Genomic DNA, 15,586 nt, shown 5'->3' with positions numbered 1-15,586 from the left:
GGCTGGGGTGCTTCCCGCACGACCTGCCCCACGGCCCCTCACCGGCGGCCACAGCCCTTCCCGTGTCTTCGTCCCCACCGCACGGCCGAGGGGGCCATGCCGGTACCCCACAGTACAGGGGGGAGAGCCGGGCCCTGAGCTCAGGCATACGGGGAGGACCTGGGCATAGGGGACGTTCCAGGTCACAGGTGAAGGCTCTGGCAGCGCAGGGGAACGGCCTCTGGTTGGGGTCTGTCCCCTGGCAGGCTGGCTGACTAGAATCCCGCTCGCGGCACCCACGGCCCAGCCACAAAATCCACAAGCCCGGCAGAGCTGCTTGTCTTTAATGGGGCGTTTGCTCGCTGCCACGTGGCGGGTGTGAGCGGCGACAGGCCACGGCGCCTGCAGTCCGGTCTCAAGCCAGAGTCCCCCGCCCCCGAAACGGCGTCTGAGCGGAGAGCAGGGCTGGGCCAGGCCCAGCTGGGTCCCCGCGACTGTGCTGACGGCGCTGGAGCCACGCTCGCCTGGCCCCCTCCGGTCTGGATGGTCCGTGGAGGCGCTGGCCGGGCCGGGGGCCGCTGGATCCTTCTCCCTTCCCGCTCCCGGGAGCAGAACCTCGTCAGTTTCGTGCTGCTGGGGCCAAGTCCCGGCGCTGAGGGGCTGGGCTCCCCGTGGCGCTCACCTGGCCCTGCGCCAACGCTGCAGCAGCCACTGGGCCACGAACGGCCAGAGGAGCAGGAAGAGCAGGGTGCGGGCAGAGCCCACCAGGGGCCCGCGGGGCGGCTTCTGCAGGGAGGAGACGCGCCGGGGCTTAGTCCGGGGCCCAGCGGGGCGGCCAGGGCGCAGGGCGGGCGAGGGGCCGGGGCGCACGGCGGCTGCTGCTCCATCAGCGTCAGTAACCCCACGGGCTGCGCCACCCTCTCCCTCCGGCGGGGCCGTGGCCTCTGCGCATCGGGTCACCCCACCTCGCCGAGGGCAGGACTCGGGGCCCCGGCTCACCCAGCGGAGACTCACCCCAGGCCCAGCCCCCCGCTTCCACCGCCCCCGTGGGGACCTGCCTGGGGCACTGGGCCTGGGCTGCCGAGGTGGCTTTGGGTGGGCGGAGGCTCCGGCTCCCAGCCGCTGGGGCTGCTCAAAGCGCCGCTGCACATGGAGCCAGGCCCAACCCGCTTCCTTCCTCCTCCGGCCTCCGAGTCCTTGTCCTCCCGGAGCTCCTGCCCAGGGACAGCCCCTGCCAGCCCCCCCCCTGCAGCAGGGACCCCGGAGCCGGCGGAACAGCGGGAAACCGGGCGCGGGCCCCGCGCGTCTCCGGCACGAGCGTACCTGCCGCCCGGGCGAGGCCAGCGGGCGGTGAGGGCCGGACTCCGGCGCCTGCCCCTGAAAGACAGAAGGGGGCTCAGCTCGGCGCTGGCCGGGGGCGGCTCCGTGCTGCTGGGGAGCCGGGTGCAGCGACGGGAGCCCGGCCGCCCCTTCACTGCTGGGTACAAACAGCACCTGCCGCCTCCCTGCCTGGGCTCCAGGGCATCCCGGCTCACGGGGCCTCCCTCAGGCCACGTCTGCTCAGGCGCCACACGCCAGCCCGAGGCTCCGCGCCCCCGGGAAGCCCGGTCCCGGCCCCTGCCACAGGGCAGGGAGGGGCCGGCCGGGGTCACCCAGCGACTCGGTGCCAGAGTCCCGCTGCCGCGCTGCCCCCCCGCCCAGCGCCACGGGCCCTCGCGTGCCGAGCACAGCCCCTCGGAGCCTTGCCTGAGCCGCCTGCACTGGCCGCAGCGGAGCCTTTTCCAGGTCTCACTGGGCTGCGTGAAGCCTCGGGTCTGACGGGCACACCCAACCCCGCCCCCGCCCCCACCCTACCCCCCAACCCTGCCCCCCACCCGCCCCTACCCCAACCCCACCCCCGCCCCCAACCCCGCCCCTACCCTCACCCCGCCCCCAACCCAACCCCGCCCCCAGCCCTGCTCCCACCCCCACTCCACCCCCAACCCCGCCCCCACTCCCAGCCCCTGACTTTAACCAAGGGAATGTGCATGCGGGGGGATGTCCTGGCTGGAAACCACCATCTCATGGGCCTGCCGGGGCCAGGCACGTACCTGCGGGTCACGTACACTGGTGGCATGTACGTTTGGGGCACGTGTACCTGCAGGGTGCGTACCTGTGCGGCACATACCCAGGCAGTACCTGCATAGCACCTACCTGCGGGGCGTGTACCCGGGGGCGCGTGCCGGGGGGCGCACGTACCTGTGGGGCGCGTACCCGGGGGCGCACGTACCTGTGGGGCGCGTACCCGGGGGCGCGTGCCGGGGGGTGCACGTACCTGTGGGGCGCGTACCCGGGGGCATGTGCCGGGGGGCGCACGTACCTGCGGGGCGCGTACCGGGGGGGCGCACGTACCTGCGGGGCGCTCAGCATTTCCAGACGGCTCAGCCTCTTCAGGACGCTCTGCATGTCGTCCTGCAGGGCACGGACGGCGCCCAGGAGCCGCACGTCCAGCTCCGGCGGGAGCCCTGCGCCGGCGGGTCCCTTCGGGGCAGCGTCAGCGCGGTCCCTGGATCCCCGGGTGCCTGGGGCAGCCTGCGGCCCTGTGGGGCGGGAAAAGCAGACAAGGGGCAGGTCAGAGGGGACACGGCAGGCCCAGGCCGGCTCCAGCCCGCAAGGCCAGGGCCAGCTGCTGTCAGGCTCCCGCGGACGTGCTCTGCTGGGGGGCACGGCTCCGTCTGGTCCCAAGCACTCGATCTCGGCCCCTGCCGCCTGGCCGCTCTCCCGCCTCAGGAGAGGCCGGGTGAGCCCCAGATCGCGGCCGCGCAGCAGGCTCCATGCGACGCACCAGGCAGCACGGCGGGCGCTGGGACGTTGGCGTGTTCCCGGCGCCCGGCCGCTCAGCCTGCCCTGCCAGCACACGCGGGGCGGGGCCCACATCGCCCCAGCACCACAGGCCCCTCGTGGGGGACGGGCCTGCCCAGGGCTGGGGAGCTTCCCAGGGAACCGGTCCTGCCTCCGTGGGGGAAACAGGCCCCAGCCAGCAAGTTGCTCTGCAGGAACATGCCTGGGAGGCCCGGTGAGGGACAGCGCAGAGCGCGGCCGGGCAGAGGCTCCGGCTCCCAGACTCCAGAGTCTGCTGTCCTGGTGCCAGGCAGCCGGCTCGGGGCCTAGCCACACGGCAGACGCTGCCACCGCGAGCCAGCGGGATCCTGGGCCCAGCCAGGCAGGCTCAGGAGCTACGGCTGCACACTAGGCCCGGCCTGCGCAGCGGAGCCCAGAGAGCCACCCCCCTGCCCCGCGAGTTCCCACCCTGCCCCAGGGCGGCCTCACCCCCAGGGCTTACACATTAACCTGCCAAGGCCAGGCAGCCGGGCCGGGGATGGAGTCTGCTTCCTGCAGGCAGGAGCCAGCGCCCGCCCTGCCACGTCGGCTGCACGGGACAGAGCCCGGCTGGGGACCCTGCATGGCCTGGCCGTGGGGCAACGTCCCTCCTCAGCTGCCGTCCCTGCACGGCTCCCAGCTCAGCTCAGGCGCAGCCCCGGGGGCTCACGATCCGCGAGGCAGGGGCCAAGGGACCCAGGTGGCTCTTCCCAGCACCATCTGGCACCCTAGATGGGGAGCCCGGGGAGCCTCAGGCCTGCGCTGTGGGGCAGGGCAGCTGGGGGGGCCACAACGGCCCCTACAGCCCAGGGCCCGGGAAGTCCCGGCTTGGTCCCGAGCGGCAGCAGCAGCAGCCAGCCTGCACCTGAGCACGGCCTGGAACGCCAGCCTGGGGGTGCTGCGAGAGGGCCTGGCCATGGCCAGCGTCAGCCCGTTCCCACTGCAGCTGGGCCGCCGGGCGAGACGCCCGCAGGGTGCGTCGGGTGGGAGGGCACAGGGCTGTCCGCCAGGAGCCCGGGGTGCCAGGCCCAGCTCTGCCATTGGCTCAGGGGACTGGGCCCAGTTTCCCACTGTGCCTCGGTTTCCCCCCGGAAGGGGTGATGAGGTGCTGCAAGACCTAACCCAGTGACCTCCGTGCAGAGGCCTGTGCCTGCTTGTGTCCCTGGACCCTGCCCCGTTGCCGACGCCTTCCGCAGGGCTGGGAGGCCAGAGGGCAAAGGCGCCCGGGGGCCGTCTGCTGGGAAGAGACCTGCCCGGGAGCTGCTCAGAAACCGCCGCCCAGAGGGGGAGGCCCAGCCCATGGCCGGGGGTGCGGCAGGGCCTGGGGCGTTGGTGCTGGGTGGGGGAGGGGCAGGGCTCGCAGCCTGGAGGCGGGGGGAGGGGAGGGCAGCCCGCAGGCCTGTCTCGGGGCTTGCTGGTAGCTCAGCAGGCACGGGGCCGAGCTCTCGCTGACCCGCTGTGGGGAGGGGCAGGGCTCTTCCATGGCCCGATCCATCAGGCGCCGCGCGGCCCCCTCCCCTGGGCGCTGGGGGCTTGCGGCTGCCCCTCAGGCAGGCCGGCTGGGAACGCCTCTGCCCACGCAGTTCAGGGGGCAGCCCCAGGCAGCGGGGCAGGGGGCCTGGCACAGGCTGCGGCTGCTCCCCGGACCCCGCCACACCCACCTCTCTCTGGCTGGGGGCCGGCGCTGCTCCTCCCGTCCAGTTCGCCTGCGCCCAGCCCTGCCTCCCCGGGGGCGACGGGCGCTCGGGCCGGGGACTCGCGCCCCGCCCTGGTATCCAGGCTGCTCAGGGGCTGCCTGGCCTGCGAGAGGGAAGGGCTGCATGAGGCTCCTGAGCACAGATGTTCAGGGTCAAGAGCTGCAGCTGCGAGAGGCCTAGTGGTTAGAGCCAGGGCTCCACGCCCCCCTCCTCCCCTGCTCCCCCACCTCCAGGGGACACCCAACTGCTGCCTCGGAGCAGCCCTGCCCCTCCCCAAGAACCGGCCCCGGCAGCCCCAGGCCGGCGCAGGAGGCTCCTCCCCACAGCTGCTCCGCGATGGGGCGGCCCCGCCCCGGCAAGCCAAGGACCGGCGGGAAGCGGAGCAGGCACCCGGCCCCTCCGGCTCGGGGGCAGCACAGAACCCCTGGGGGGGGGGGGGCAGAGCCACTGAGCGGGATTTGCATAAATGCCACTGGCCCCGCCTCCTCCCCAGCTACAGGAAACCAGCCCAAGCTCTGCCCATGGGCCAGCTGGGGGGAGGGGGCTGCCACTGAGACATGGCACATGGGCTGGGGCTCCCCCCACTGCCCCAAGCAGTGCAGGGCCCCAGGGCCCTTGGTTCCCAGCCCCCCGCACCCACAAGGAATCGAGGGGGGCACGGCTGCAGGCAGCTCTGCAGCAACTCCAGGGGGGGCCGGTCCCACCATTGCCCAGGATGGACGGGCCGGCCGGGGAACAGGGCTGTAGGGCAGGTGTCCGGGGGGCAGGGCTCACCAGGCAGAGTGGGGTGGGCACCAGGCTCCCCAGGCAGGGCGGGAGGGGGCAGGGCTCCCCAGGCTGGAAGGGGTGGGCACCAGGCTCCCCAGGCAGGGTGGGGGGGGGGCAGGGCTCCCCAGGCAGGGCGGGGGGGCAGGGCTCCCCAGGCTGGAAGGGGTGGGCACCAGGCTCCCCAGGCAGGGTGGGGGGGGGGCAGGGCTCCCCAGGCAGGGCGGGGGGGCAGGGCTCCCCAGGCTGGAAGGGGTGGGCACCAGGCTCCCCAGGCAGGGTGGGGGGGGCAGGGCTCCCCAGGCTGGAAGGGGGGAGTGGGCAGGGCTCCCCAGGCAGGGCGGGGGGGGGGACACAGCTCCCCAGGCAGGGCCAGTGCGGAAGGAACTCAGGAGGCAGGGCAGACAGGGCGCTGGCGACGCGGCCGGTGGGGGTGCGCGGTTGGGGCAGGGCAGTGGCTCGGCGGAAGGGGGGTCTCCGGCCGCAGGACCGTGCCGTGTTACCTGACCGGGCTCTGCCTGCTCCAGCGGGTCGCCGTAGGCTTCGCTGTCCGAGTCGCTGGGCACTTGGCTGCTCTCGAGGGCCGCGTCAGCCTGGCCCAGCTCCCGGCCTGCAACAGGAGACGGCGGCTCAGCCGAGGCTCGGCGGGGGACACGCTCTGCTCGGCCGGGGGGGGGGTGAAGCAGACGCCGGGTCCCCCAGGCCGCTCCCGACAGGCTCACTGCTTGGCCGTCCTGGCTTCCTGGTCGCTCTCCCCTCTGCCTGCCGCACTGGCCCGTTAGCGCCCAGCGGGAGGAGTCGGCCGAGATTCCCTGGCCCCGATCCCGACAGCCCACAGCATCACCCAGCGCTTCCGAGCCCCCCTCGCCCCCAGGGCTGCCCCCTCTGGGAGCCCAGCCAACGCCAGGCCGGGGCATTTCCACCGGCTGCAAAGGCAGCGCCTCGGCCGGCCCAGGAGGAGAGAGGTGGAAACGCTGCCCCACCGCAGGCTCCCTGCCACCCACGGGAACGGCCCTGACTCGGCCCACACGGCTTGGCGCCCAGGCCCCCTCCCAGACCACACCCTGACCCTCAGCCCAAAACGGGGCCCGGAGACTCCAAGGCCACTGAGCTCACCCCAGGCCGGAGACGATCCCTGCCGGACCAGCGCATCGCTCCCAGGAACAGCCCCCCACCTCGGAGCCGCCGTGGCCCGGGCGAGTTCCCCGCACTGCTAACAACCCGGCTCCCATCCCCCCTCGTTTCGCTTCCTCTGCTGCTCTGCAGAGCCCTCGAGGACCAAATCTCTGTGCCCCGCAGGGACCCCTAGGCCGCCACGGCACCAACTCGCCGTGACACGGACCGGCCAGGACAGGGTAAGGGACCCCCTGGAGGTGGGATGGGATCTCCAGTGAATTCGGGGACAGGGCATGAGCACAGGGTGGATGCTCAGTCCCACTCTCCTCCACTCAGCCAGGCAAAAGCTGGGCAGCCAGCCCCAGCTACGGAGCTGGCTCCTGCCTTAGGAAAGCAGGACAAGGGCCCCTCTGGTAGTGGGGAGGGTTCTCGAGGGGCATAGGGTACTTGCCTGGGGAGGGCAGGGTAGTGGGTTCAAGTCCCACCCTGGGAGTGGCCAGACAGCTGCCTCAGGGATGGAGCTGCAGAGCCAAGGCAGGCTCAGCCCTGCACCACCCCCGAAAGCAGCTGCCATGGTGCCCTGCCCTGCCCCTCACCTACGGGCACCGATCCCGCAGCTTCTCCTGGCCACGGTTCTCCATTACTGATCAATGGGAGCTGCAGGAGCGGTGTCGGCAGGACACCCTGCCCCCCGCTCTGACCATCACAGGGACATGCCAGCCACCTCCAGGAGCACACCTGCCACAGGGACGATGACTCCAGACACGCCAGGTTTGGCGTTTCAGAACTCGCTACTCAAAGAATGACACGTGAGCGTAAGAGAGAAATGCACAGACCAGCCAGCAACTGAAACGAACCCAAAGAACCCACGTTAGAATCCTAGAGCTGGAAGAGACTCAGGAGCCATCAAGTCCAGCCCCCTGCTCTAGGCAGGACCAATCCCAACTAAATCAACCCGGCCACGGCTTTGTCACGCCGAGACTTAAACACCTCTAGGGATGGAGACTCCACTACTTCCCTAGGGAACCCATTCCAGTGCTTCACCACCCTCCTAGGGAAATAGTTTTTCCTAATATCCAACCTGGACCTCTCCCACCACAACTTGAGCCCATTGCTCCTTGTTCTGCCACCTGTCACCACTGAGAACAGCCTCTCTCCATCCTCTTTGGAACCTCCCTTCAGGAAGTTGAAGGCTGCTATCAACTCCCCCCTCACTCTTCTCTTCTGCAGACTAAACAGACCCAAGTCCCTCAGCCTCTCCTCATAAGTCATATGCTCCAGCCCCCTAATCATTTTGGTTGCCCTCCGCTGGACCCTCTCCAATGCGTCCACATCCTTTTTGTAGTGGGGGGCCCAGAACTGGACACAATACTCCAGATGTGGCCTCACCAAAGCCGAATAAAGGGGAATAATGACATCTCTGGATCTGCTGGCAATGCTCCTTTTAATGCCCCCTAACTTTGCAAGCAGTAAACGTAGTGACAACCCCCACGTACGTGTTGGGTCAGGACAGTGTGTGTGTGGCAGCATGACAGAGACACAGTGTGTGAGTGTGACGGAGATTTGCACTGCCACGCTCTCTGTGTGGAGACAGGACACAGGAGGCCCCCTGACATCAGCACCCCCATTCCCCCGCCCACACTCTGCACAGCAAGCAGGAGGCTCCCAAGGGGCAGCCCCAAGGCAGAGGGCAGGAGCAGCATGACAGTGGGTGGAAGGGCGACTGAAGTGCAGGCACTTGAGAGCTTCCCAGCCAAACCAGTCAGGATCCCGTCAGAGGCTCCGAGATCTCCCGGTAGATCCTGATCTCCTGGTTGGTGACCCCTACTGTAAGTGGTTCGCTGATTAAACGGGATTTTACATCCCTGGGAGAACTCAGGCAGGACCGCTCCCGACCCAGGCACGCATGGAGCGAGCGCTCCCATTTCAACCCGGAGCTGCAACAGGCCCGTTTCCAGGCTAGTTGTTAAAACCTTCCTGCTTTGGATCAGTGGTTAAAAACCAACGGAGCCACTAAGAGGCTGCCTCCTCTGGCATTGCCAGATACTTCCACAAAAAATCCCGAACATGACGGGAAAAAAATTGGTTGAGCCAAAAAAAAAAAAAAAAAGGGTCACTGCACCTTTAAATCTCCCCGCTTCCCTCCACCCCCCCCCCCCCCCCAGATGCAGCAGGGGAAGACTGTCCCTGCTGGCCTTCCGCCCAGTATTTTCTGGGGTTTTTTTTACCAGAGGGCCCACAAATACTGGACTGTCCAGGTGAAAACCGGACACCTGGCAGCCGAGCCTCCGCTCACCCTGCACCACGCCCGAGTCAAGAGCCCCCCGTGGGCCGCTCAGCTACACGTGGGCGGGTTTACGGGGGATATGCGGCTGCCCCAAAGGAGACACCCTGGGGCGGGCGGTGGCTTAGGCCTTGCCTTTACACAGGGCACGTTTCTAACCCCCCGGGGCCACGGACCATGCACTGACTTGAAAATCAGACCACGCTCCCCTCAGCAGGGGGGGGAACCAGCAGCCGGGGGCCAAATCCAGCCCCCAAGGCCTGGGGCTCCCCCACAGCATCACTCCAGCCCTTCTGCACCCTCAACCCACCCCGTTTCTGCACCCTACTTCCTGCCCATCCCTGCCACCCCCAGCCTGCTCCTGCAGCCACCACCCTCCCAGATCCCCAACCCTCCGTGCCCCCAAGCCGGCTTCTGGCCAGCATCCACCCCACACTGAACCCCTCATTTTGGCCCCACCCTAGAGCTCAGAGGGGCCCACAAGATCTAGTAGCCGGCCCGGGCTCTGGTGTGCGAGGGGAATGTGGGGAGCGCCTGTCGCCTCCTCAGTCAGGTGGGGGGTTGTTTGGGGTTCTTTTGCCATGGCCAGACCCACGGTCTGTGGGGCACAGCCAGCGTGTGCCCTCACACTGGGGCAGCGGGGGACAGCTGGAGGGACGCTGGTTTGAACCTCCCGGCGAGGAAGCCAGCGGAGCTGACGTTTGGTAGGTCAGAGGCTCCTGGATGTAACCACCCTCCCCGGCCCAGGGGAGACTGGCCGAGCTCCCCAGCGCATGGGACAGCTGGGTCCCAGGCTCTCACAGACACACGGAGCAATCGAAAGGGGGCATGTTCTCAGGCCCAGGCCCCCGGCAGCCCCTCCAGGTCCCTGGAATCTCCCTCCCCACTCTCTGCCCCCGCAGCAGAGAGGCTGCGCGGCTCACACCCACACCGGGCAGAGCCAGCTTGCTGGATGCAGCTGGCCAGGGCTCTGCGGTGCCCAGTCGTCCAGTGTGACAGGAAGAGGAAGAGAGGCCCAATGGTCAGAGCAGCAGCAGGGGACAGAGGAACCCAGATTCCAATGCCTGCTCTGTCACAGACTGCCTGTGAGATCCTGGGCAGTCACTTCCTCCCCAGTGCCTCAGTTTCCCACCTGCACAGTGTGGATCGTGAGGCACTACGGAGATGAGGGCTAGATCAGTACCTGGCAAGGATGGCTGGGAGCTGGAAGGGATGAGCTGTTCCCTCGTAGGCGAGGCATGCGGGAACCAAAGAAGGAAGTATTATGGATGGGGAAACTGAGGCATGGAGCAGTGAAGCAGCTTGTCCAAGCCCTCGCAGCAAGGCAGTGGCAGAGCCACGAACAGAACCCGGGAGTCCTGGCCCAGCCAGCCTTCCAAGCCCTCCCCCCGCCCACACTTACCAGCCTTCTTGAAGAAGGACTCGGGGGGGCTGGGCATGTCGTGGATCACCTCGTAGAGGGGTTTGAAGAACCCAAACGTGTCCTCAGACGTCTCGCCCGCTGGGACCGTGTCGATGACCTGGAGAGAGCCCCAGGCGGAGGAGAGTAACAGCCTGGGGCGGAGCACGGGGGCTGGGAGAGGGAGGCCCAGCAGAGCTGCCTTGGGCAGGGTGCCTGGGGCAAGCGGGCTCCAAAAACTCTGCCAGGACACCCAGTGACCCCGGCCTGGGGCCCTCGCCAGCTCTGCCAGCAGCCTGCCCTCCCCACCTCCTGGTGACTGAATCCAGGCCAGCCTGAGCCAGAGCCCTCAGCGGAGCCAGCGTGAGCCGTGGGCCTGCTCGCCCCTAGCGCTGGCGTCGAGGCCGGGGATGTAGTCGTGTATTCGATTAACCGATAAGCAAACGCTGATTGGAAATGCCTAGAGTCTGTAGCATTACCCCCCTCCCCTCCGGCAGGACATTTCTGAGCAGGCCGGCCAGCAGCCCGGCTCAGTCCTGGCTCACGCCGGGTCCGGGACCTACCCCTGCTGCGGCTCTGCATTAGAAGTGCGTCAGGAGCCAGGCGGGAAGGCAGCCTGGCTCAGTTCCAGCTCGTGCCGGGTCCGGGAGCTCAGCCCCTCTCCGGACAGGGGCTGCTACCCCGGTGTCCCCGGGCGACAGGCAGCCGGTCTGCAAGGGGAGCTGGTTTTTAAACTGTCTCCCCTAGCGGAGCAGCCACTCGGCTGGTGCCCGGCGCTGCTGCCTCTGACACAGAGCCCAGAGTGGCCGGGGGCTCCTCGGGAGTGGGGCCGGAGCGCGCGGGCTGCAGGGACTACGGCTGGTCGACCAGCCAATAAGAATCCCCGAGGTGAATCGACTACTCAATTAACCGAAGTTGAACATCCTAGTGGAGGACCCTTGGTCCAGCGTGTCCCTGAGTGCAGCAGCCCAGGAGCCGCAGGCAGACTTGTACCTTCTGAGCGATCTTCTTCATCTCCGAGACATACGCGGCCATGGCCTCCTCTCTGGGCATCTTCCCCAGCCGGTTCCACGCGTCCCTGCCAAGCACACGGCTCGTGACTGACGCCCCCGAACACGGCAGCACAGTCACACCAGGCTGCTACGGTTCAGCCTTACCACTTATACCGGCCGATGGGATCCCAGAACCCAGGCCGGGGGACCTCGCAGCTGCCCACTGTCGCCTGCTTGTAGTAGCTGTAGAACCGAAGCATCACCTCGTAGGGGGGGCGGTAGGACCCTAGGATACCAGGCAAAGCCATCAGACCATGAGCCACTTCCCCACCCCCGCCATTACCGTGACCCTGTCGGTGGGGCGCTGAGCCCATGCCTCAGCGAGGTGCCAGCCGAGCCCTTGCTGCTGGAGCTCCGCCCTTCGGAGGAGGCACGGAGCTGAGGCGACCTTTTGATCACGGAAGGACTCAGGAGTCAGGGTGTTAACCACGACCCGGGTCCAATTCCCACTCAGTTACATTCTGCCTCCCTAACTCTCCCACTGGCACTTTTATCTGGAAAGTGCAGAGGGTGCGTCGTGTTGCTGGGCGCTGTTAACTAGCAGCTGCATCCCACCCCAGAGACAGCCGCACTTCAGAGGTGGGCGATGGTGTTTGTGCTTTGGGGCGAGAAGGCCCATATACCATAAGGTGCTATGAATATGGGAGAGAAACGACGAGGGAACACTCCTGGAACCTGAGGCTGCCCAGAAAGCACCAGAGATGACATCTTCCACGTTGCTTTTCTCCTCTCACGTGCAAGCTGAAATTTCACATGACCTAGTGCATCAGGGCCAAGATTTTCCAGCACGGGGTGGGACGGCCCAGAGACAGGCACATAAATAAATATGAAGTGCAAGTGCTCTGCACCTCTAATAAACCCTGGGGGATGGGGCAGGTCAGGCCCGTAAAAACTGTCAGAACCAACAGATTCAAACTCCATCCACCCTCCAGTGCAGGGTGCTACCGGAAAGGGAGGCGTCTCCTGGGCTGCATACACACGCCTACTTTTGCAATCCCCCACAAAGGAGAGATTCCTTCCTGACCGCCCACTGGTGATCAGAGCGTGGCCTGAAGCATGTGGATTAATCTGTTGTTCTTATCCTCCCTGGTGTAATTGCCAATGGAATTCGGATTTGCCAGGTCAGGACATGAAAACACGGCTACTGTCGGAGACCCGACTGTGAAGGGGCACCCAGCCATGTCACACAGTTTAACTGATACGGACCCTTTTTTGCACCCTTGTACTAACTAGAGCCATTGCTGTAGAACCAGCCTGCCTAGGACTTAACTTGTGTTCTGCCAAGCACTAGAGATCAGGAAACTACAGACCGGTCAGTTTAACGTCTGTCCCAGGGAAGATAATGGAGCAGGTAATTAAGGAAATCATATGCAAACACTTGGAAGGTAATAAAGTGATAGGGAATAGCCAGCATGGGTTTGTGAAGAACAAGTCATGCCAAACTAATCTGATAGCTTTCTTTGATAGGATAACGAGCCTTGTGGATAAGGGAGAAGCGGTGGATGTCATATACCTAGACTTTAGTAAGGCATTTGATACGGTCTCGCATGATATTCTTATTGATAAACTAGGCAAATATAACTTAGATAGGGCCACGATAAGGTGGGTGCATAATTGGCTGGATAACCGTAGTCAGAGAGTTGTTGTTAACGGTGCTAAATCCTGCTGGAAAGGGATAACAAGTGGAGTTCCGCAAGGGTCTGTTTTGGGACCCGTACTGTTCAATATCTTCATCAATGATGTAGATATTGGGATAGAGAGTACGCTTATTAAGTTTGCAGATGATACCAAACTGGGTGGGGTTGCAACTTCTTTGGAGGATAGGGACATAATTCAAAATGACCTTAGCAAGTTAGAGAAATGGTCAGAGGTAAACAGGATGAGGTTTAATAAAGGGAAATGCAAAGTGCTCCACTTAGGAAGGAACAATCAGTTCCATACATACAAGATGGGAAGCGACTGTCTAGGAAGGAGCATGGCAGAAAGGGATCTAGGGGTAATTGTGGACCACAAGTTGAATATAAGTCAACAGTGTGATGCTGTTGCAAAAAAAGCAAATATGATTCTAGGTTGTATCAACAGGTGTGTTGTAAGCAAAACTCGTGAAGTCATTCTGCCGCTCTACTCTGCACTAGTTAGGCCTCAGCTGGAGTACTGTGTCCAGTTCTGGGCGCCACATTTCAAGAAAGATGTGGAGAAATTGGAAAGGGTGCAGAGAAGAGCGACAAGAATGATTAAAGGTCTAGAGAACATGACCTATGAAGCCAGGCTTCATGAACTGGGCTTGTTTAGTTTGGAAAAAAGAAGATTAAGGGGGGACATGATAGCGGTTTTCAAATATCTAAAAGGGTGTCACAAGGAGGAAGGAGAAAATTTGTTCCTCTTGGTTTCTAAGGACAGGACAAGGAGTAATGGGCTTAAAGTGCAGCAGGGGAGGTTTAGATTGGACATTAGGAAAAAATTCCTAACTGTCAGGGTGGTCAAATATTGGAATAAATTGCCAAGGGAGGTGGTGGAATCTCCCTCTCTGGAGATATTTAAGAACAGGTTAGATAGACATCTGTCAGGGATGGTGTAGACGGAGCTTGGTCCTGCCTTGAGGGCGGGGGGCTGGACTCGATGACCTCTCGAGGTCCCTTCCAGTCCTATTATTCTATGATTCTATGATCTCCCCAGGTTCTGCCTCCCGGCACTGCAGGCTCTAAGCACAGCCACACTACAACCCGCCCCAGCAAGAGCAAAGTGCTGGCTGAGAGCCCCGGGGCCCAGTACACCCCGGGTGGCAGCAGCTCAGCCTGCCTCTGCCCTGTCTGCGGCAGGCCAGTTCTAGAGGCAGGCAGCAGGGAGGCCAGCGACCTTCCAGTCCTTGGCCTTTCTACCCGTGGGGAGGGGGAGTTGTGGCAGGACGCAGGGTGAGGATGAGGCAGTAAATTAGCTCCAGTCTAGCCCGTCTCCTGGGCCAGCACAGCCCGGATCTGTCCTGGACACTTCCCCGGGCTCTGTCCAGTCCCCAGTAACCACGCTTGGGTCTCTGCTACCCGGAGACCCATCTCAGCATCCTTTCGGCAAGGCCCATGACAGCCCAGCCACACGGCATGGGGACTCACCGTTCTTGGGCAGGCCCTGGATGACTCTGACAGCGGCCTCAAATTGCTTCTGGCAGCCCGGCTCCTGGCGCTCCATCCCCGCCCGCTCGCATGCCTGAGAAGCAAAGCCCCACAACCCCGTGTCAGCCCAGGCAGCGACCCGCAAGAGGCTGTGGCAGAGCCACTGGGCCAACTGCAGAGCAGGGCTCTGGGGCTCTCAGGGCACATGGGCCGGGACCTCACACCGTACTGGTCTGGGCACAAGGGCTCACAGCCCTGCAGGCAGGAAGCACCCGATTCAGCACCCCCCTTCCTGCCCTCGGCCCGTCCAGCAGGAGCCCTGGGATGACAGTGCCTCGGTGCGGGGTCTGGCACAGGGGCTGCCGGGGGGATCCACAGTCCTGCCCTAAGGGCCCAGCTCCAGCCCTGAGCCGGCCCAAGGCCCAAGATCTAGGGCCTCTTCCCTAGTGCCCCTGCTGCCCCCAATCTCCCCACAGCACAGGGCACCCAGCCCGGAGCACCCTCAGCCTAGCCAGCCCAGCCCCCAAACTCCTTGGCCTGGCCCTCCCATCTCCCCCTGGCCTGAGGCCCCAGCTCAGAGCCCCCCTTAGATCTCCCCCAGATCCCCTCTGCCCAGCCCAGCCCAGCAGCCGGATCCTTGAGCCCAGATCCTCCCTAACTGGCGCCCCCCATGAAGCCCCTTCAGCCTAGCCCAGCCCAGGCTCTGACCCCCCAAGCCCAGCCTCCAGCTCCACCCTGGGTTCTGCCAGTTCCGAGCCCCCTTGTCCCAGCCCAGTCCCTGGACCCCCCTAACCCGGCTCTTCCCCCCAGCTCGGACCCTGGAGCGCCCGCAGCTCCGAACAGCTGATCCGTCCCGACCCCCCTGTCGGGGTCAGAGCCGTGCATCGCGAGCGGAGACCAGAGTGAACGTCCCAACCAATAGCCACGCGACTTTCACTCCTTTGTCAGACTTCGCCCAATCAGCATCAAGTTTAGAAAATGATGCAAATAAACGCCTCCATGCTGCGGCCAATCAGCGCTCGCTGTGGGGACCAGCTCTGTGCTGGAAAGCCGGCTGCTGCAGGTCAGGCTCGTCAAGCCGGCAGCCTACTGGAACAGCGACCCCTGCAGGGCGAGGGTGGGCTGCACACAGATAGCCTGGGGCAGTAGCGACCCCTGCAGGGCGAGGGTGGGCTGCACACAGATACCCTGGGCAGTAACGCCCCCTGCAGGGCGAGGGTGGGCTGCACACAGATACCCTGGGCAGTAACGCCCCCTGCAGGGCGAGGGTGGGCTGCACACAGATACCCTGGGCAGTAACGCCCCCTGCAGGGCGAGGGTGGGCTGCA

General features: G+C 65.1%; 1 protein-coding gene across 3 annotated transcripts; it reads right to left on the bottom strand.

Annotated features, from left to right (window-relative positions):
- Positions 1-302: 302 nt before the first annotated feature.
- Positions 303-15,189, bottom strand: ACBD4 (acyl-CoA binding domain containing 4). 3 transcript variants are annotated; one of them, XM_075911289.2, is made up of 10 exons: positions 15,076-15,189; positions 14,259-14,352; positions 11,257-11,377; positions 11,093-11,177; positions 10,103-10,220; positions 5,804-5,910; positions 4,500-4,638; positions 2,371-2,558; positions 1,303-1,356; positions 303-765 (listed from the first exon to the last, which is right to left on the bottom strand). In XM_075911289.2, exons 2-10 carry the CDS (start codon positions 14,332-14,334, stop codon positions 658-660), a joined length of 996 nt encoding a protein of 331 aa, XP_075767404.2. In that variant the 5' UTR covers positions 14,335-14,352; positions 15,076-15,189; the 3' UTR covers positions 303-657. The 3 variants fall into 3 exon arrangements, with proteins under 3 accessions (XP_075767404.2, XP_075767405.2, XP_075767406.2); XM_075911290.2 differs by having other exon boundaries at positions 15,052-15,109; XM_075911291.2 differs by lacking the exon at positions 1,303-1,356.
- Positions 15,190-15,586: the final 397 nt, after the last annotated feature.

The sequence above is a fragment of the Pelodiscus sinensis genome, chromosome 29 (assembly GCF_052426305.1).
Source record: "Pelodiscus sinensis isolate ZL-2025 chromosome 29, ASM5242630v1, whole genome shotgun sequence".
Taxonomy (NCBI): Eukaryota; Metazoa; Chordata; order Testudines; family Trionychidae; genus Pelodiscus; species Pelodiscus sinensis.
The sequence above is the reverse complement of the archived record's forward strand: the minus strand, read 5'-3'. Positions and strand labels throughout refer to the sequence as shown.

What these genes read in the sequence shown, in the direction of transcription:
- ACBD4 (XM_075911289.2), bottom strand. Translation starts at nt 14,334, where the DNA reads ATGGAGCGCCAGGAGCCGGGCTGCCAGAAGCAATTTGAGGCCGCTGTC. An exon ending in GTCCTTCTTCAAGAAGGCTG is followed by an intron (nt 5,911 to 10,102) that starts GTAAGTGTGGGC and finishes CTCCTGTTGCAG; the next exon opens with GCCGGGAGCTGGGCCAGGCT. An exon ending in AAATGCTGAGCGCCCCGCAG is followed by an intron (nt 1,357 to 2,370) that starts GTACGTGCGCCC and finishes TCTGTCTTTCAG; the next exon opens with GGGCAGGCGCCGGAGTCCGG.